General features: G+C 36.3%; 1 protein-coding gene across 1 annotated transcript in view; it reads right to left on the reverse strand.

The window, feature by feature from the left end:
• Positions 1-4,653: 4,653 nt before the first annotated feature.
• ATG2B (autophagy related 2B) overlaps positions 4,654-22,170 on the reverse strand; it is a 45,142-nt gene continuing 27,625 nt past the window's right edge. The window contains exons 28-42 of the mRNA XM_031066150.1: positions 21,922-22,092; positions 21,304-21,445; positions 20,326-20,528; positions 19,271-19,497; positions 18,533-18,641; positions 16,668-16,862; positions 16,037-16,138; positions 14,353-14,431; positions 13,370-13,574; positions 12,864-12,933; positions 11,824-11,906; positions 11,185-11,306; positions 10,844-10,998; positions 9,668-9,817; positions 4,654-8,881 (exon numbers count right to left, since the gene is read on the reverse strand). Of these exons, the coding sequence (XP_030922010.1) occupies positions 8,651-8,881; positions 9,668-9,817; positions 10,844-10,998; positions 11,185-11,306; positions 11,824-11,906; positions 12,864-12,933; positions 13,370-13,574; positions 14,353-14,431; positions 16,037-16,138; positions 16,668-16,862; positions 18,533-18,641; positions 19,271-19,497; positions 20,326-20,528; positions 21,304-21,445; positions 21,922-22,092 (2,244 nt within the window). The 3' untranslated portion in view covers positions 4,654-8,650. The remainder of the gene's footprint in view (positions 8,882-9,667; positions 9,818-10,843; positions 10,999-11,184; positions 11,307-11,823; positions 11,907-12,863; positions 12,934-13,369; positions 13,575-14,352; positions 14,432-16,036; positions 16,139-16,667; positions 16,863-18,532; positions 18,642-19,270; positions 19,498-20,325; positions 20,529-21,303; positions 21,446-21,921; positions 22,093-22,170) is intronic.

Here is a 22,170-nt window from a genome sequence, read left to right on the forward strand (position 1 = left end):
CGTCAACCATAGATCTCAGTGGTAATTATCCAGCACGTTGTGTCCTCAGTGACAAGAGCTCATGTGTTGTCCTCTACACAAATAGTTTCTGTTCCACAATAGATACATGGGATGAAGTTTGATTTATAAAAGACAACATTATTTGCTGATTTTTATGTAAACAAGAACTAGTCTGAAAATACATTTCCTCTTTTTTTTTTTTTTTTTTTTTTTTTTTTTTTTTTCCATACATAATTTTTTTTTTTTTTTTTTTGCACCATAGAGACAGCTGTTATTTATGGAAACAGAATCTTTACGTGTTGGAGGAATGTAAATTCTTGCTGCTTGGAACCTAACAGAGTGGACTTGATCTTAAACAGAAAAGTGATGTGAAGAAGGAAACAGCTTTCAGCAAGGCAGACTCAGTCATGTGGAAGTTACCCTGGAGACTAACCAAACTCTGTCAAAAAGCTCCAAGTCCTTTGCCTTACTCTAAGCAGGTCCTTCAATTTTCAAGCAGTAAAGAATTTGAAGGAGTCTTCTCTTTCAGTTCTCCTCAAGTTGTCACTTTAGCCTTGCTAAAAATAAGTAGGGACAGAGTTTCAGTTTTTCAGTTTTGCTATGGGTTTCTAAAAGATTTTTCAGCAGCTGAGAACACAGGAAAAGGTAGGAGCAGCCTGACACCTGCCTCCATGGACACTGGTGTAAAATCAGAGTCCCAGCATCACATTTATTTATTTGTGCAATGCGAGATCAAGCCAGATTTATATATATTTTTTAAACAAGAATGGGACAAAAACAATTTGGATTTTGCAGTAAAAACAAGATGCACTGAGAAGCCGCTTTTGCTTAGTGTTCTCTGGCAGTTAAGACTTTCCCTGACGCACACCACAAATTGGCTGAAACAGAAACTCCTTGGGAAAAGGGGGTGATATCAGCATGTTACAGAGAGGAAGGAGTAAGCTGTGTGCCTGTCACTCCCTGCACTTGATGGCCCTGCTCCAGGTGCACTGCAGAACACTCAGGGTAGGTTCCCTAAAACACAGGGCAAGCTCAGAAAGGATCTGTTTTCCCACCAACAGGAACAGACACTGACTGTGCTTTGGAAACAAGCACCTCTGTCCTTCCTCAGGATGGCTGGATGCTCACACCCAGCTTCCTCCTCAGCTAGCAGGCTCTGTTCAGGCAGCTGAACTCACCTCACTGTCCCTTCTCTACATTAACTTTAACTTTGCTGCAGAGACAAGTTTCGAAAGCAACAAGTATCAGGAGCTGTTACTCAGCAACACAAAGAGGACTCCAGTGAATGTGTTTGTAGATCTACCCCTAAAATGTGTAGAGAGAAAAAAAACAAACAAACCCCAAACATTTTTCAGATATTCAATGTTACTCTGAAAAATCTATTGTCTCTTTATCCTGTCTGCATGGCAAGCTTAAATTCAAGTGATTGCCCCTGGAGTAGCTGGATTGATCAAGAAATTCAAACACAAGAGCACTTACCAGCAAATCTCAGGGGTGGCAGAAATAAAAACACTGATCAACTTTATTCATCAACCTTCCGTGCTTTTTCTGCATCTTCACAAATATCTGTTAAAACTATTCTTGGGGCTTCACGCTTAATAGGAAGCAGCATCAGTAAAAATTCAGGTCGAGGACAACAAGGCAGGATGGTTATGATGGAAATTGCATCTGAAAACCTTCTCTCGTAACGTCAGTGTGGATCTTCGCATTAAATTGTACGAGAGGCTCAGGGCAACGATGCAGAGGCATTAATGGTTAATGCAGTGGGACATGCTCCCTTGTAATTGCCTCCTGTCATTGCTGCAGTGCCTGGGAGATACTGCGAAGAGACAGAGCCCAGTTTACAATCCCATGTCAATGGATCTTCTCAAACTCTGAGGTAATTCTTCTTTTTGAATGAATTGTCAAACTCTTTTGTACTAGAAAGTTTACCTGGAGGGGCATCACCTCTGGTTGGGAAAAGGAAAAAAGGGCCTTCTTGCCAAAAAGTTACAATTCTTAGGAAAGAACAGTAGCAAAAACAAAAAGCCATGACAGTACTTTTGGCTGGTGCAAACAGAATTCGACTATCAAGTAAGAGAGTTTTCCTCTAATGGAATTGACGTAATTGCTCCCCCTCATTTACATATGTTGCATTTGGCCTGTGACCTGTTCTGAGGAAAATAAGCACTCAGAGATAGAAAGGACACAGAAAAGAAGAAAAGGAACAAAACTATTACAACAAAGTAATTGAAAGGCCAACAGAAAATGGAACCTGAGCAACAATGGAAGCCTTATGTCTAAAATAAAGACATATTTTAAACTAAATAAATACTTTTAGGGCTCTAAAAGACAGTTCTGGCACTGAGTACACAGAGACAAGCCATAAAGAAGGTGAAGCATTTCATTTTATCGAATAATTCCAGGAAACGTTTTAGATCTGCTAAATATTACTAAAGAGATAAATGATACTGGAAATTATAACTTAAAAACTTACATTGATATAAATAACCTGCTTATAAAACTGAGCACTACTTTTGCCATCCTCTCATGGCATATTCTGCTTTTCTATCGCTTTTCCATCCACAGTACCAACTGTTATGCACGTCTTTACTGATCACTGCAGGTCTCTGTGCTATCTTTCCATCAGCTGCAGTGAATCCAGATCCGTACAATACTCAGCATAGCAAAGATATACCCATGCTGTGGTCTTCACAGCACTCTCAAAGCACACTCTGTGCCATTTCACCTTCTGGGGTTCAGCTCACTGTGCCTGCAACCTGCCATTTGGCCAAGGACTGCCAGTGTTGCAATGACAGTGCAGAACTGTCAAACATGCTCAAACTCACAACCTGAAGTCTCCCTGAGACTGTCGTACACACAAGTAGGAAGGATTTCAAACTCATCAGGGAGAAGAAGGGAAAAAAAGAAAGTTATCCTGGGAGATTCATGGAGTTGTTGGAGCCACCAATAAATCTTCAGTACCAAACAACAACCAAGTATTGAGGTCTAAAGGTGCAAGTTAAAGGTTTCAGCGGAAACAGCTCCTACTTTGTGCTCATGAGCTACAGTGGACCAAGATCCATTTTACTGAGTTCTATGCCTTATCTCCAAAACTGAAGTAACCTTCCTCCTGCTCTAATGGTTTCACATCTCTTTTCCTCCTTGGAGGCTTCCTTCCTCAATCTTCAACCTGCAAGAGCCAAATTTAACACTCGTGCTCTTAATGAAAAAAGAAATCAACAAATAAGCAAGTAATTAGATACACAAATAAAAGCTTGAAAATAGACCTACGCTACAGATATCTCTCAAATCCTCATGACAAACATCAAAGAAGCTTGAACTGCTTATTTGCCTGTGGAGCTGGGAATATTCACTGTTGTTTTTCACTAAGTTCTGCTTTCATCTAATCACTCTGTTTCAGGATGAAATAGCTCTGAAACCTCAAGTTATCTGTCTCAAAAAGACAGCTTTGTTACTTTTATAATCTCTGTTAATAGCGATGGTTTAAAATACTATTTCCTAGAAATACTAATTGGCAGAAAATACCTCACTATTTAATATCACATTTCAAATGTTGCTAACAAAATTCACTAATGGTAAAATAAAAGAACACTTGAGCCTGGGTCATCCTCAACCAGGAATAGAGATCAAGGATACCAGCTCATGTTGTTCTGGGTTGGTATGACTTCTGATGGCTTTCCATAAATTCTCAGGTAGTTGGAGTGTTATTAGTCTCCTCTGCTCATTTGGGGGTTAACCTGGAGACATCAGGATTACCCCTGATATTGCCTAGTATTACAAAGAGATAAAGAACTCAGATACTTTCCTTTAATCCACGAGGTCTTGTTGGAAAAAAAAGGGTTGGGGGAAGACAAGCTACACAGGTGGGAGTCAGCTCCCCTCTTAAATGAAGGGTCACTGTTTGCCAGAATAGTGATCCAGCCTTATACAGTGACCACCTCTCACCCCCAAACAATATCATTACAAAACACAGCAGAAAACTGTTTCCACCTTTTTCAGGGATCTGGCACTGGCACCAGAATTCAATATTGCCCAGTACTCAGAATTCTAAGATCTCTTTTCAGGTGCTTGTAACTAAACACACGTGAAGTGGGCATTAGAGAAGAATCCTGAAGGGAATTATTTTGCATTCTTCACAGGGTTTGGAAGCTGATGAAGTTTTAAAAGCCTCCACTAAATGCAGAGATGAAAAAATACATTCTTAGTAACTAAATGCAGCAACAGGCCTATGGGGGACACAAAAACTGATCGTTTAGGTAAAGAGAGCTTTGTTGATGTAAAACAGAAGTGGTTTCAGGTTACATCGGTCAGCTTAATTAATTTCCTACCTTTTGACCTGTAATTTCAAAACTTTCTCTTTTTGAGTCAGTGAATTTTTTTTTAGATACAACTTTTAGCTTTACAGTTAATTCTGGTACTTTTGAGAGACTGTTTGCTGTGTCACTTATATTCACGGGTAGAGAAAACCAACTCCAGGAACAAATTAATATATTTATTTTTGCTTTGTTATTTGCACTCAGGCCTTTCAGCATTTTAATACCCTCAAATATATACTTTTGGTGCCATACAAGTTATGGTTAAAAATAATTCTCAAGGACATACTGAGGGGACAAGAACTTTAAGCAAAATAACTCAAGTTGAAATAGTCAATTCCCTTCAACAGTGGTTTCTATTTCATGAGATTATATTCTTTACACTAGCAAACTATATACAAACAATACCACAAAACTACCATAAGTGCAAAAATGTAAAAAATATACACAAACATATACACAAATAGCTGTGTTTCTGTCTGAGCTACCTTACAGTTAAGAAATCCAGTACAAATGCATGATTTGTATTTATGTATTTGACTTGTAAGTATCTGATATTTAACTGTAAACAAGATTCAGCATGTAGAGCAACTTAAAACAGTTGTCAGAAGCGGAAATCATGAGGCCTGGAGACTGAAGGACTGTGCACACGAGAATCCAAACTGACATACATACCCCCACATTTTCTGACTTATCCTGCAGGGGCATTTAGGGTACTTAAAAGACTTGGATGTATTCATCTACTCTAAACAAATTCTTGGATTTCATTGTTTTACAAAAAGCATACATTTCAATATTCAAAGGAAAATCAGTATCACATTTGCAGGTGTAGATTTTCATGTTTGGTAAGAGTATATTGTTCATTACCATTGAATAGCTTTTTGATTTATTAAGAAACCTTTCTTGGCAACTCAATTAAGGAACAGTAAATGAAAGCAAGCAATGGATGTTCACAATCAACCACTCAGTGAGCAAACAGAAGCAGACACATCCCTTAAGCACAGATGAACTCAGGGGGATTATCCAGTGAGTCACTGACAATGCTGTTCAGTAGGAAAGTACACATAGGGCACACTGCACTGCGAAAAACCTGCAGGATTTAGAAGAGATAGTGGAAAGAAAATGGAAGTTGCCTTTGCTGATGTGATGATTTGTTCCTCTCAGTCACTGCTAAGGTTCTTAACAAGAATGGTTTGTTTGTTTTACAAAAGATGGCTGGCTGTTTTTCAGGTACTTCCAGGCCACTCATCCATGTATTATTTGAAACACCTGGATATTTTAAAAAATCCAGGACAGTTCTATTAGGATGGTGCTGAGCTAAGTAACAGGAATAGCAGTAGTAGTGTCAAGAGTGTTTGGAGAGAATTAAAGCATTGTCTATGCCAGTTTAAAGCCTCTACAAATATGAAAACTGCCCATATCTATAGCAACTGATTTCAATGGAAAATTCAAGTACAAGAATATTCTTTACAATCTCCTTGTGCTAATGGAAAATACAGTAATGTTATCCATAAGCTTCCATTTCCAGGGAATATGTCCAGAGTCAAATCTCACTTTGTGTGTTTTTTTAAGTGCTTGAAAACTCTTACAGTATTGAGCAGAGCATTTGATGAATCCCTTTTCATACATGATACTTTCTGATTTAAAACACAAGCCGAGCCCTACAAGAGACATTCTTCAAACTAGTCTTTACACTAAGACTAGTTTGATAAGTGTTGTGATTTTTTTAGGTTTTTTTAAACATTTCAAACACTGCAACAATGCAGAATATACACCCAAAATTAGAAAACCATTTCCAAAATAAAATATCGAAAAAAAATTTAGAATCAATTTCACTGAAAAGCCTCAATAAAGTGCAAGCAGCAAATGAGAGGGTTTACATAGTGAAAAGTGAAGTTTAATAAATTTGTACAATCTGTATTGCTGACAATGAGAGACACGCTATAAAAATGTTTTACCTTGACATCATGCCCTCATATAAAAATATATTCTAGTTACCTTGCAGTACAATTAGATCTTGACAGAATTGAAAAAGAAAAAAAACACTGAAATGCCAGTTCTTTTCAGCAGTGTCTGAAAGGCAGAAAATATGTAGATTTATGCTAATTAAGTGGATGAACTCGATTTACTAGTACTAGCTAATTACTAGTATACTAATTCCCAATGAAAAAGGTGCATTCCTACTTACTTGCATTGATTCACCACCACTTCTTGAGAAGGCATTCAGGAGGTGCCACATTACAAACATGGAACTCATTCCTGTGCAAAATGCTCCTGCTTTGAGCTCTCATTAAAGCAAAGCTCTCTAATTACTGAACAGAAGTATGCACTACAGCAAGTACTTTTACATCTGAAAATATTTTAGGTTATTAAATCTGCAGATATTTTTCCTCTCAAAAGCATCTCTTCCTGCTTGCAGCAAGTCATTTAGCTAAATAACCAGGTTTTCAGTGCACCACAACTTCAATGATTCCAGTGAATTGAAACACAACTTTATAATATCACCTGTCACCCTACACAGGAATTTGTTTTTACCTGGAGCTTTGTTTCATGAAAAAAAATAGAGCAGACTGCAGAAGTCTTCCCAACAGAGGGGACATTTTCAAATCATTTACTGTCCAGCCAGATTCTTTGGTGTTCAGGAATACCTAGTATAGTATCAGCATGAACAAGCAGCAATCTTTTTCCTTCATATACTCCTGCTTGTCCCTTAAGGCCCATCAGCAGAGTTTCTGCTAGAGGCAGGTTAATTGAACAAAGAATGAAAATACTTCCTCATCACCCTTTGAGACTGAAGTCTGATCAACAGCATCTGATGTCCCCCTTGCAGCGGGGATTTTACACATGGCATATGGGCAGGATTTCCACTTATGACTAGCACAGAACTATAACAAATTTACATGCTGGCTAGTCATTTAAAGTTTCATCTACTGAAATTCAAAATAAGTACTTTTCTATTCAAAAAAGTCTTTACTCTTTATTCTCCAGTTTTTGCTAATACAAGACAAATAAAAGTTCATTATTGCACATCTATCGCCAAGACTTTCAACTGCCCCAAAATGGTGCAATGTCAGGTGCTTAGTAAAGCTCTGTGAAGACACATGTCACCTACTAAATGGTAAATAATGTCATCACCAACTTGGATTTTAGAAGCTTTGCTGTCCTTTTTTTAAAACCTCTCACCAGTCCCCAGTTTCAGTTAAAGGACCCCAAATACTCACTATCAAATAACTGATGACACACAATCTAAATTAAGAATACCTTATGACAGCAGCAACTATGCAACAATATGAACTTTAAATAAAAGCAGATTACTAAAATAAAGTCTGTATAGCCTTCTAACTATGAAATTATGAAATAATTTGATTTTACTTATGATTTTTCATTCTTACAAAGAACTGTTGGTGACAATTAGAATTAACTGTTTTCCCGAACAGTAGGTATTTTTAGCATTGTAATTAGTGTAACAGTAGACAAAAAAAGTTTTTACATATAATGAGTTTAAATAAATTTAAGACACTTTTTTGTAGGATCATCATCAAATGATGCTCTTTTCAATAATTTGTGTAAGCTTCTAAACCACGTACCGGATAATGCACATTACATTTTATTCGCACTATAAAAAAAGCACAATATACAGGCCATATCCTTTAAAGTGCAACACAACAGAACATTTCTGCAACATTCAGATTCTTCAAAAAACCCACAAAAGTAGGTATTTAATATTTAGGAACAAATTCTGTTTGTAGGTGCATTGACACGGAATCTAAACTCTGAATGGTTATCAAGCTTGTCCTTGCTGTAAGTGCCACGCTAAAAGCGATGCTTAATGACCATTAAACAGTATTATCTTATCTGCTTCCATATTAGAGAGCCTCATGTCTCATGTCCACAGTGAAAGCTTTTATCCTTTAGTCAGTGAAGAGCATCTGCAGAGCCCTTTATTGAAGGCAGTTCTTTGACTATGCTCAGAAAACCTCTTTAAAGTCCACTTAGCTTCACCATACAGGCTACTGCTTCAGATGTCAAATCTACCAAGAAAAATATGGTAAATGGAGCAGAGCAAGCATGTCTCTGAGTTGGCAGCGCATGCTTCACTATGTTTGGCACTATCTACCAAATGTATTGGTAACACACAGTACAAGCACGTACCAATTCGCTTTTCACTTCATAAATATTTTTGGTTGGATGTTTTGCTAGTAACAGTTGGAAAACCTCATTTGTTCCTGAGATGAGCACGACAAAACAAAGTGAGCTCCATCTAAAGCTGCCAACAGGACATTCTTCTGCATTTCCAGCCTTGCTACCTGCCTGCTGAGCCAGATTTACAAATCTCAATCCTCCCCAAGGCGCCACTTCTGAGATTCTTCTTGACGTACATCTGGCCTGATCTGGTTTCTCATTCCACCCAGGACATTGGAGGTGGCCTCTGTTGCAACAATGAAAGGTTTCACCACGGTTGGTGGGATTTGGCGGAGGACTCCTCCTACTGCTCCAGTGACTCCTCTGTTCTCATGCTCACGAGCAGCAGTCTCATAGATGGTTTGGGCTGTGTCCGTAATCCCCTTTAAGAAAATAAAAGGAATCAGTTACACTAAAAAAAAAAAAAGCAACCTCTCCTAGTTTAAAGGGAAATTTTAAACTGCTCAGCATTTTTCTTCTTGGTGATTTGTATTTTAACTGTAGTAAAACAATACTGATACAAATATGATTTAGTTCTTCTAATGAGGCTTAAAATAACACTCCTATGGACTCCATAGAGATGTAAATATTTCATTTCATATGGTGGCACATCTTGTGCATAATGGTAGAAGCTTTGGGGTACTGTGAGCTACTGAAAAAATGACAAAACTCTCTCGAAACTCAGCTGACACCTTACTTCATAGACACTACATAAGATGCAACAAAGTATAATACGAAATATAATAAAAACAGGTCAGCATTCTAATTTATAATACCCTGTCATAGTAGAGAAAGGTTTCACTTCTTTTAAATCCTGCATTATACTTAATCTCTACTTCCCTCAGAATTAACAGTAACTGGAAAGGTAGTTCAGCAGAAAGGGAAGGGAAGGTTGGATGACACAGCACAGGAAATCAAGTTTACATGGCTCAAAATAACTGTAAGCCATCACTCAAGTCCCATTCACACTCATCTGCCTGACATCTTAGGTTTTTTCCTTTTTCCATTCAATATTTCTCTTGGTTTAAGATAATTGCTGAAGACAGTCTTGTTCAAAGCTGAAACCTCCTTCTCCATTTGGTCAGCCTAAACTAACATCTGTTATTTTATAATGCCATTTTAGGAAATAATTGTTATCTTTGGTTCCCAACAATTGCTTCTGCACTCACCTCTTTCACAACACTGTAGGCTTTGGCTACCCCCTCCCGCAGGTCAACTGGCTGAGGAGCCAAGCGATGGCGATGGAACCGTTTGATCTTTTTAGCTTCAATGAAGGTGGGCCCTGGTGATACCATGTCATAAGCAGTTTCTGCAGCTGCCTGCACATCAGGAGAAAATGCAAAACACGTTAAGTGTTATAGCACCCGATCACAAATTTTAAGTACTAATAGGGTGATGTCACTGAAATAAAAGAATTCTTATTCCATAAATAATATTCACTTGCATCAGATTACAGTTTTGTATAAGAACTTCTGGAATGTGCAGGTCTAACTATACATTAATTCCATAATGAAGGAATGAATGTTGTAGGTTTGGGTGGGGTTTTCTCCCCTCCTAATTGTTATCTCTTCAAAGGCATCCTCTAAATTGCATAAAATACTCAAGATAGAAACTGAACATTTGATCATTGGTATTTCTTACAAACACACAAGCACATATATAATCCCAGTTGTGATTAATAGCATTGGTTTTCTGACTATTTATGTTCAAGCTAAGGCACATATATTATTTTTGCAAGATTAGGTGGTAAAAGTGTATTTTCATTGTATTTTTTATATTAAGAAACATAAATTTATTAACACTTTAATCCAAGATTCCCTTAGTGTTAAATCCAGGAAGCTTTATTGTCTTTGTGTAGATCTACAGAAATAGTACTGGTTTGGGTTTGGTTTTTTTTTTGGCTGTTTTTTTGGCTTGTTTTTTTAAAAATAAGCACAGAGAAGCTGATGTTTTATAAAAAGGTAAGAATCTACCAGTGGATAACACACATGCAACAAAGAATTTAACTTTTTCAGCATCAATGATTTTTTTAGTGAAGCTGAACATTGTCATATTAAACTGTACATTGCAATGCATTAAAGACATTAAGAAACAAGCAGCAGCTTGGGTGTTCAGCAGTATTTGAACACAGTTTTCTAACCATTGCATTTGATGCCATAGTTCTCACCTCACAGACTGCTGCAAACTTTGTGCAGTCTCTGCTCTCCTATTTTTACAGCTGCCTTTTCTTTTTTAATAGATGCTCCCTAACTTAAATCTATAGCATTTAGACATTAGCTTAATACAGAGCACTTACAAGATATACTTTTCATTTTACACCTAACTTCAGGAGTAATACACTCTACCTGTATAGTCTGAACCATTCTGTTTGTCAGCTCCAATGCTGCCATGGCAGTGGAAGTACCAAAAGAAGCTGCTCCTCTTTGAAAGCCTCTGACAATACGACCGTCCTTGCGGTACTGCTCTATTGGCAACCACACCAGGTCCTTCAGACCTTGCACTGAAAATGAAGACAAAACACCAAAGTCAGACAGTTCTCTTACATGTGCAGAATGCCTTGAAAGGAAGTGAAAACAAAGAGTCAACATGGTTTGTGTTGGTTTTTTGAGAGGGGAGAGGGGTTGTTTGTTTTTTAAAGAAACAAACACATTCATATGTAGCCGAACAAAAGTAAGAATTAACTTACCTAACTGCACAAGTGAATGCATAGGCCCTACTCCTCCCAAAATTCCTGGCAGCTGGTTTTTCTTTATATCATTAAGCCATTCACTGATGGCATAGGAGAACAATTTATCCACACCTAATAAACTAAAGTAAATACAATTATTAATTTTTTTAAACAAACAATTCCTAATAAGATGAATGCATTCATTATTCACTGACATAAAAAAATGTCATTTCAACAAAAGGAAAGCTTCTTCAAATGTCTTTTGTTGCTGTTGGCTAAGCCAAGTATTTCAATTGTATATGCTTCATAAAACAAACTCAAAACTATTATAACCAGTCCAGTGATTATATATGTGTATATATATATACATATATACATATATATATATACAAAACTATATGTAAAATCACATCCAGTTCCATAGGAAGTGAACATGAAACTAAAAAGAAGAGTTTATCACCCAGAATAGCAGATATATTAAATTTTGTTCTGAGTTAGAAGTTCTTGAATTACATACATTTGAAAAAAATCTAGAATCAAGAAATATTTGTAAAATCATAAAGCATTTTGAATTTTAAAAGGGCGTCTTAAGATAAAATTTGTTTTACATTTGCAAATTTGCAATAGCAATATTGATCTACATTTTGAGAAACTTACCCATGTCTATAACAAAGCCTCTTCAGCTTTAATTCTGAGCAGTTCAACTGAGCAAGCCCAATAAGAATCCCAGCTAATGTTCCCTGTAAGTGAAATATTTTGTTATCACATACATTTACTCAACCCATACAACCTGTGAGAAATAATTTCATCATTTCAACTTTTACTTACAAGTATTCTGTCTAAATATTCTCTCCCAGTCTCCTGAATGTGATTTGTTACAGTGCTATGAATCATGTTACATGGAAACTTGCAAAAAAGGAAACTTGGCTTAACCTGCTACTCAAAGAAAAACACCTGGATACAGGAGGGCTTCTTCAGAAATAATAAACTATAATAAATGATGCAAACATAATTCTGGCTTTAGTGTGTTCCAGGCATTCTAAAGCTACCATATTTCATGTTTAATTTCTGATATCTTGGCAAATTCAAGAAGTTGCCGCTTTCCATATTTTCTTACTGATTTGCCATGATAAAGTACAAGTCTTGTTGTGCAAACAGGATTTTTTGATATCAGCTTCTAAACTCAGTGTGATAAAGAATGCATACTTTAACAAGAGCCATGGGCATTTTTTTCATCTGTAACAGATTCTGCCATTGCCACTGAGGCCCATATATTACTAGACTGCAAGGAAAGGAAACAAGGACAATAAACAACAATATTTTGTTCTGGCATCAATGAGGAAAAAATAAAGTACAGTGCACAATTCTGGCACCAGACAGCAGAATCATACTTTGAGGGGCACTGCAGCTCTACACTATGATTTCAAGCCAACCAAGGAGCTTACAAATGTGACATTCAAGTTCTATCCTGGATTAATCATATTGGCGTATCCACCCCTAGTTTTCCAATTAAGAGCGAAACGAGGTTAAGCTTCACTAAAACTAATGGGGGGGGAAGTGTTTTATATTTGTCACAATTGCATCATTAATGAGTAGGGAGCATAAAAATATACCCCCCATTCATGGGGAGCAGAGAGGGGAGAGCAAAACAAACAGCATCAAATGTTTGTTCTACAGCATCAGCATTATACACCAACCTGATCCATTGATACATGCTTGCCGTGGTAATCAAGCCGTATTGGAACTTCTGATGTAAAGCGAAATTCTCTGGGACATACGAAGGAAATATTACAGTGAGAAACATGAAAAGGAAATGAAATTATCCTTCTGGAAAGAAACTCATGGTTTCCTATTCTCCTGGAATAGCATATCATACCCTTTTCTGTAAACCATAAAGCTTTCTGTTACTGTGTTAGTACTTCAGAATAAATGTACAAAATACAATGGCAAATTCAGCTTTTCTTGGTTTATTTACATCTATTTCAGGTTAGCATTTGGAATCAATTTTAAAGACTTGCAAATGTGATACTAATCCTGCAAGTATTTTTTTTAAAAAAACCAAGCAAACACCTACAAAGTGATGGTTCTGTGGGCAATATTTGCTTTCTACAAGCAGCCAATAAACAAAAAAATGCACCTTGCCTGAAGGTCTGGAAGAGTTTATTACCACACTTTCTTAAAGCATTTAGTAACAAAAGTTTACCTGAAAAATACTGGCTGATCACTGTATGATGTCGTTTCTTGTGAGAACTGATCATCCTCTCCATTAACCACATCCATGGAATCAATGCTGCCATTTTCATTTGCTTGCTTGTGTGATGCAAAAGAAATGACCGGACTCGGTTCCTTAAGGCTGCTGACATGCCTGGGCAAACTACATGTAACTTCAGCACCAGGAGGCTTTTTGACTAAGAAAAGAAGTTACACACAGTAAAAAGACTCATATTTTTCATGGTGATTACAGAGAGATTGTATTTACACAATTACTGTGTCCTTAGTAACTTCTAATGCTTATTAGTAAGAATTAGCAGGGCAATATTTAGATTCTCTCAGTTTTTGACAGAAGTTATTACATGCAGCTGAAGGTGAGGTTAGTGCATCAGCATAAATAATGTATCTGGTTCCAATGGCAGTACTGCAGAGTGCTTCATCACCTGTGCATTTCAGCATGACACAGAAACAGGTAAAGAAAGTATAGCTGCTAAGATATATCCAAATACACTTCATAGTGGAAACGTGCTTTTCAATATATACTGCTTTTGCATCAGACAATGTAATTGATAAGAAGTACTGCTTCAATAATAGCTAGAAGTTGTCTAACACAGAATTCAATTTTATAAATAAGCAGGACAATATATTAGTTTTTTTTAATAATAACTCCCTATAGCATATGCACAGTCCTCAATTTTTCCAGAAGCTCTTACTAAATATGCTTAAATTTTGGTTAAACCTCCTTTATAAAATTAAGATTCCAGGTGTTGAAGACCTTTGTCCATATTTCTAAAATAAAGAGCTTAAATACTGAAGGCTTTTCAGTTCTAAAAAAAATCAGTCATTAATGTTAGTGCCCAAACCCCAACACAAGTTTTTATACACACAAGATTCACGTGTGAATTCACAGACATGTACCCAAATTAAAGGACAAAGAAGCAGCATTTTTATGTTAGATTGTTTTTAGAAATATACCTTCAGGATCTGGAGTAACTAAGAGTTCTACTTCTGTAGAAAGGCTAGTGAAAAAATCCTTCAGGAAAAACAAGGCATCCTAATGGCAAAAAGTAAAATAGAATCAGGTTAAAATAAATACAAAGACCTAATTCTCTACAAACATTATCTACTATTCCAGCTCTATTTCTATGCAGACATGAAACAAAACTTTTTCTCTTTTTGATCCTTTAACATATGTATAAACCACAAAGAAATCTAGGAGAGAAACCAGGAAGACCCTCTTAGCCACTGCACCTTGCTCCATACAATAGGACTTAGTGATCTATCTAGCTTGGTCTTAAAAATTCAGGATTATTTTCATCATTTCTACTCTCATTTTGGAGACTGTTCAGAACTGAGTTCCATAACTCAGTTATAAACTTTTCTCTGATTTGCAGCAGAAGGTATTTAAATATAGTATATATTCCTCTCTAGTACTGTCAAAGTCAATCAAATCATTACAAATCAGGGTTCCTCACTGCTTCATTAAAAGTTATTGATATCTATGGTATTCATGTCTTAATAATGCCATAAAGCTATTACATCCCAGCTTTCTTTTCAGACAGATGCTGGTGCTTTATTCATCCTATCATTGATGACAACTGGACTTTCTTTTCCATTTTGACTTCCAGCTGATAAGACTGACAGCTTAAGCAGTAATAACAAGTATTTCTAATGACTGCATGCTGCCCTGTGCTTCCAAAAACGCTGTGGTTAATTTCATAGAAGTTGTAAAGGTGAATTTTGTTTATGGTACAAAACATAAAAGACTTAAAAAGTAGCCAAAAAGGAACATATTTCCTCCCTAGATGGCAGTATTTCCTGGCCATTTTTTCCTAGACAAAATTATTGCACACTAGACAGAGTTCAGTTTTGCTAAGAGTGAAAAGAAAGCCTGGTCTCTAATGTGTGTTGAAAGAAAGAAAAGGTACAGAAATCCTAATTATGCTCCTAAAAAAATCCAAACCCCACGTAGCTCTCTGAAGATGACAAATTAAGGAAGAAATGCTTCAACAAAGAGTAATAACTGCACTTCACAATTGCCAGCACAAACATATAGAGCTCTTAGTGCTTTAGAAAAACCCCGGTGTTTCTTGAATATATAAAAAATACCTTGCACAAAGCCCTGCTAACGAAAGTAGAAAAACTTCTGCTCTTCCTGCCACTGCAGTTGATAGCAAGACAAAGCCTTCAGGTTACAGAAGCATTTCTCGAATGTCAAGTGTCCTTGACCAAGATGTTGTGAACCACTTCAGGATTAATGATTAATCTCATTCAATTAAAAACAATGAAGTCACTTCATGAACAAACAAAACCAGATCATTCAAGAATAAGTAGTTATTTTTAAAAGCTGCGATTCCGAACCCTTTGAGATTATCAGAATTTCCAGGAGGAAAACTTACTGAGAAAATAGTTTTGTCTAAGATATTCTTAGTTTTTAAATAAAAAATATTGTCTTTGTAATAGCTGGAGCAGAAGGCAAGTTCTAACATGGATATAAATGAAACAACAGAGATTCAAAGATTAAATAAAAAAGGTATCACACCAAGAAAATGTAAAATGTAAAATATGCATGATGGCTAAAAGTATCTGGTTAAAAGAAACCCCAGGTATTATTCAATTAAAAAAAAAAGATTTTATTTTTTGCCTTGGCACAACCAACCTGGTCAATATTGAGGCGAAGCGGCATTAGTGAAACACGTAAACAACATTCCTGTGGGGATCTGCCAGACTCTGGACGGACATGTAAAGCTTTAACTGTTAACTGAAAAAAACCAACAAGAGAAATAAAAGCACTAACATTCACAATTATTAAATCTCAGAACACCAGCTAGGAAAAACATTTACTACTAAATCTCTGTATTAATATGATTCCATTTAGCAATTATAGTATTGAATAGAAATTTCCTCTGAATGTTATAGAAATAAAAAAAAGAAACACCCCAAAAATCACTAAACCTCTAAATCCTCTATAGAACCCGTAAGACTACTGTATACCATAAAAATACAAATCTGCATGTGAAATTGTGAAAGGTACCAAAGTAGTCCTGCACATCTGTTTTTTTAACTAACAATCTCAAACCCATTAATACCTGACATGCTGACATTCAAACTGACTTTTGAATTAGCCTGAATATCCACAAAGAGTCAAGCAAATAACTATCAACAAATCAGATTACTTCAATGTTGCAGGAACTCATGTTTCTGCTTCTGCAAGATCAGAAGTGCACATGGCCCCCACAATGATTATTCTACCACTATAATTGTAAGAAAATAACATTTCATAGCTATACCATGTTTGAATGTGCTTTTCTGGGCATCTCCTTACTGCAGTAGAGATAGAGAAATTTATTCATTTGTGATGTAGCTAAGCGATCTCTGATCTCCAGGTCTTGAACAATAAAAACTTGTCGTGACACTGGCTGCTCCAACAGACAGGATTCACCTTCTGCACCACCTGGAGGATACACTTCATGCTGGAATTTCACCTTTTAGAAAGGAAAGAAAACCAGCACAATCACCTTCATTGATAAACACCATTTAACAGCAGAATAGTTCTTTAAAAAAAATAAACAAAAATCAGGGAAGTATACCACATATAAGAACTTTTAAAGCTGTCTACTATTTTAAATTTACAGAAATACTATTAAGATTTCTGAACACTATTCAAGTTTTTACATATCTAGCAGTAGAAATCTTCCAATTTCCAGTTCTGTAAATGTTCATATTTTAGCATGCAAATTCAAGCCAAAACAAAGAGTACTGACTCTTTGATAAGGAAATCTTACTGACATAAGATAAGGAATGAATTTCACTTTTTTTTAACATTGACTCAGCCTTTTTCTCTCAATCCTGACATCTTTCTTACTTTATGGCGAAGCCTGTACCAGACAATATTGCAGTTCTTGAATCTTGCACCCTCTTACTTAAGAAAAAAATGTTTCTTCCCTGCCAACTGACTTCTCAAGTGACTCCATATAAATCTAATTCAGCATTTTTCTTCAATCCTAAGTTATGTAGCTCTCATTTCCAGCTGTGGTGACCTACAGACCATCCCCTGTTCCCCAGATCCCGCGCATCCCGGCCGGCAGTGGAACGCTGCTGGGTGCGCACAGAGAGCGGCAGCGGCCCCTGCTGGCCCCGCGCTGAGCCCCAAGGCAACGCGGTCTGTGACACCTTTTATTCTCTTTCATTTCTTTAAACATTACTGCTCAGCCGTGTACCAAGTCAGGGATCCAAGTAGGGGAAAAAACCTTTATACCGCTTCAGTGCTAACATCAATTCTCATTAAATATCTGCAAATCGAGAGACAGCTATCATTCTACATATGAAGCTTTCCAGGTGGAATATTAAATACTTCCGTTTTTCCTCTTGTTTATTGCAATGTCATGCTTTTTCTAGAAAAGGCTATCTTAAGTATCACATATTTCTGGCAACCTTGAGCTGTTAATGGGATAAATTTTAAGTTTCAGAAATGCACAGAGACTATAAAAAGGCTTTTATTTTTACGTAGTGCCTTTCATGTTTATGGAAACATTTGAAAACATCTTATTTTAAAAAGATAGTTATTGATCCATTTAACATGAAATATGTTTAAATCCTTGCCAATATTATTCACAGCACCAGAAAAAAGCATCTAGTTCCTACATTAGAGCTAAGCACAGCCTAAAAACAATTGTAAGATACTTATGCCTGAAGGGTTCTAAATATATTAGGGGAAACACAGAAACAATACTCTGATATAACTAGATGTTATTTCACACCCAATTATCAAATTGATACACTGAATATTCTCAAAAGATCTATGTCTTGCTTATTTTGTTAGAACACCTAATTTCATAATATGGATACCTATTCAGAATGGAACTAAAGAGAGGAAAACAGAACAGCAGTTGCAAAACTTGGTTATAATAAACAAAAGCATATTGTGATGGATATCCTCCATCTTTAGAAACAAACTCATTCAGAAAAAAAATACTATGCTAATACTAACAGTTTTTGTTGAACAAATTCTACATTCATCACCAAAGTGATTGCTTAGATGTAGATACTGTTGAAAGAAATAATATTGAACTCTAATGGAAAGGTGTTATCAAAGGAGTACAACGTAAAGACATCCACAGAGAGAGTCATGGCTGAAGCTGTTTCTGTTACTCACCTTGCTTAATTGTATTTCCATTAGGAAGTCTGGGTTTCTTCCTCTTCCTCCACATGCTGTATTCCGTCCGTGCCTTGTTGGTGTATGAGAAGGAGAACTATGGGGACTTCTGGGGAAATAAAAAGAAAAATACTTTTGCAGATTAAAGTTACCTCACTGTTAATCTAAAACTAAATGCACCAGATGTAACTTCTTACTATTTTAATTATATTCAAAAAAACACTGAAATGATGTTACTGTTAACCAAGTAATTTCTTTTTGTTCAAGTAAAACACATCTAAGCATAACGCCAAGTGCATGTATCCCACCAAATTAACATTCATAAAACACTTCGTTAGTTTTGGCTATAATAATTTTATTCTCTAGCTCATATGACATCCTGTAAATTTTACACTCATGCTCCTTAAGTCCTGATGTCTTTAGGAAAATTTGACTAACCAATATTACCTAAAACAAAATCCATCCCTCCACGCCCCTCCAAAAATCAGCAAAATCAAACCAAGCTTGTCCAGGTTAAGACACAGGAAAAATATACTCTGATGTGTGGAGTCGAACTGAGTGAGAATCTAGATGATCTTTAAGATCCCTTCCAACCCAAATCATTCTATGATTGATTCCTTGTGAGAAGGGAGCAAAGAAGCAAGCAAGGGAGACTTGAGATTGAATAGTAAGATTCCCCGAAATCAAAAGAAAGTATTTCTAAATTTTCTAATCCATATAATTATACCAAACACTTACATGAAACTTTTAGCTGGAGAGGTTGGTGGTGCAGTCCCAAAATCCCTTCCACCATAAAGATGCCAAATAAGAGATATTTCCTTTACAACATAGCGTACCAGAGGAACAGGAAAATGAAGTGGAGCTTTGCTTGTATCCGTTTTTTTTATAGGTTGACTGAAATGATTTTCCTTTATGATAATTGCATCATCAACCATTATTTTTATAACTGGCTCTTCCTCTTTTTCCTAATTAAAAAAAAATCATATAGCATTGAGAAGGTGAAATCTGCTTTCTTTATTGAGATAGCTAACGCCTTCCTATGAAAAGGAAAACTTTTCTGTATTGTCTCCTAAAGGTTATGCAACACGTGATCCATTTAGAAATGTTTCTTATTAACTACAGACAAAAGCATATGAAAAAAGTAGAACCTGTGAAGTAGTTAAAAACAGCAATAAAAAACCCCAAACCAAAACAAAAACCTTCCCCACCCAAACTGTAAACAAAACTAAGTACTAGTTGAAAGCAAGCAGAAAACCACAGAAGAGCCCAGGCCACCCTATTAGCACTTCTGGAAACAAACAAGCTCAACTATAACTGGGAAAATGCACCTTCTAATCAGGGACCCAAGAACTGCTTCTGTCTACTAAGAAGAATACCATCAGACAACATGCAGAGGGCAGACATTGGTGTAAAGTGACACACAAGTTTTTGTCTGAGGTTTGGCAAGGATTTTAGATCCTTAGAAACACTGAGAGCTTAGATTAAGAGAAATGAACAAAATGTTAGAAGACAACGATTAAACATGACTGAAATGTAGGGAAACTGCCAATGTCTAATGTAACACTCAGATGAGAGAACAAGTACATAGTGCTGAGATACAGAAAAATCATATCTATTTGAAAATACTTGCTCTCATTCCCAGCAGCAGCAACACATGAATTCCCTCCAAACAGAAAAGCATCACTAAGCAATCACAGAAATCTATGATATCTTATTTACCCAGGCTTCACATAAGCTTTTCTCTAATTCAGTTTATATATGGATTTTTTTTAGTAATTTTCAAAGGATCTTACAGCAACAGCAACTTTAGGTGCAAAAAGAATGCAGAAATCATCACTTTCTGCTGGAACATCTCCCATGGCCTCACTTATCAGGTGATGAGTAAATGAAGCATAAGTGGGACTTGGCTCTTGTGAGACATTTCCACTTTCATCTGGAAACAGGAAGAGATCTGAGCAAGATGGCTCCTGAGTTTGAGATTTGTCATCTAAAACTCCTGGGAGTTGAAGGAGAGTGAAGAAAAAACATGTTTCAGTGGAAAAATCCTTACAAAATATGAAAATTAAGTAAACTCATGTTTGCTACTTCAATTACATCAAGGAAATTTGCTTATTATATCTTGAATCAATTCCTGCTATAAATAATACTCATTTCTCAAGTGTCTTATTTGGTAGTAAGATCACAGCATCAAAACCTTTCAGTACCACAGTGACTGCTCACCCTCTACCACAGAAAAGACCAGAGATCACTGAAATAGTAATGGAAATCTACTTGCAGTACAAAATCCTTATCAAATTTAAACTGGAATTACATTCTAGCCATGATACAGAAGCCATAATCCTGTGATAAAATCGACTACCTTGTTCTATCTGCTAATTGAAAAAATTCTTTATAGCTAAAAAGTTATTCCTGTGCCTTGAAACTGTACCTTCTTCCTGGACCTCTCTCACATACAGAAGAGAGGTCTTTATTCCTCCACACTAACTTCCACTCCTACAGAATTTGGGGTCTTGATAGAGTCCCAGAGACAGATTTCTTTCCTGCTGCTTTCAGTAACTCAGTAATGTGTATTTGACTAGAATCTCAAAGTACTTCTGCATTACTATTATTAAAAGCAAGAATCTGTTCCATAGTTTGAAGACTTCAGACATCCCAAGTACCTGCTCACATTCTTATTGCAGCATCTCTACATACACAAAACTTTCAATCCCATTTTCTTTCCAAAGAAGTTGTACTTTATATGCAGGGGTATGCCTTCAGGGGATTCTCACCATTAGACTCTTGCTTGATGGCAGAAGCAGCCTGTTGAGTCTCAATTTCTTCCATGGCATCACTCATCAAATCCCGTAAAATCTGCTGCTCTGATTCAGCAAGGCCTGGTCCGTGGGAAGATGGTTGGCTAAAGGTCTCTACCTGTAGGAAAGGAACTATACATAGCTACATCTCAAAAACAACAAATGTCAAAAAAGATTTTGCTGGAACAGCATGCTTCACAGCTCTTAAACTGTGAGAAAAAAACCCTTAACTTGTTAAATAGCCAAGTGATCTGAAACACCAAGCTGGATGATTCATAAAGTAGCTTAGAACATTATGGTTCAGGGTATTTAGATCAGAGTACCTGGACAGTTCATGTATGTCCTGGAATTTTCTTCTTTAGATAAGAATGAAGTACAAGAGGTAAGCAGCATGTTTTGAAATATTTGTTCACCAAAGCAGGAAAAAAATACTATTTTAACTCAAATATATTTTTAATTAGATACAATTGGTACAATTTGATACAATTTCTTTGCAGAAAATCTCATATTATTTGTAAATAGAATAGGGATTAAAATAAAAATATATTGCCAAGAATCATAAAGTTAAGGTGATATCATTTTACCATTCTATACCTTCATGTTTGGCTTGCTAACTCCACGTTTAACCTCTGTCTTAGCAGGTGGATGTAAATCACCATAACTTGCAATATATTGTATGAGATTCATTAGTGCAGCACACGAATCAGAGCAGGTACGAATATGGATTACATCACTGGAACAGTGCAGCTCAAAACGAGGTTTAGTCTAGACAGCAACAATGAAAAAACAAGAATAAACTTCAAATTATTCTGAAGTTCCATAAAAATGACCTATACACAGCTA

The sequence above is a fragment of the Geospiza fortis genome, unplaced genomic scaffold (assembly GCF_000277835.1).
Source record: "Geospiza fortis unplaced genomic scaffold, GeoFor_1.0 scaffold23, whole genome shotgun sequence".
Lineage (NCBI taxonomy): Eukaryota > Metazoa > Chordata > Aves > Passeriformes > Thraupidae > Geospiza > Geospiza fortis.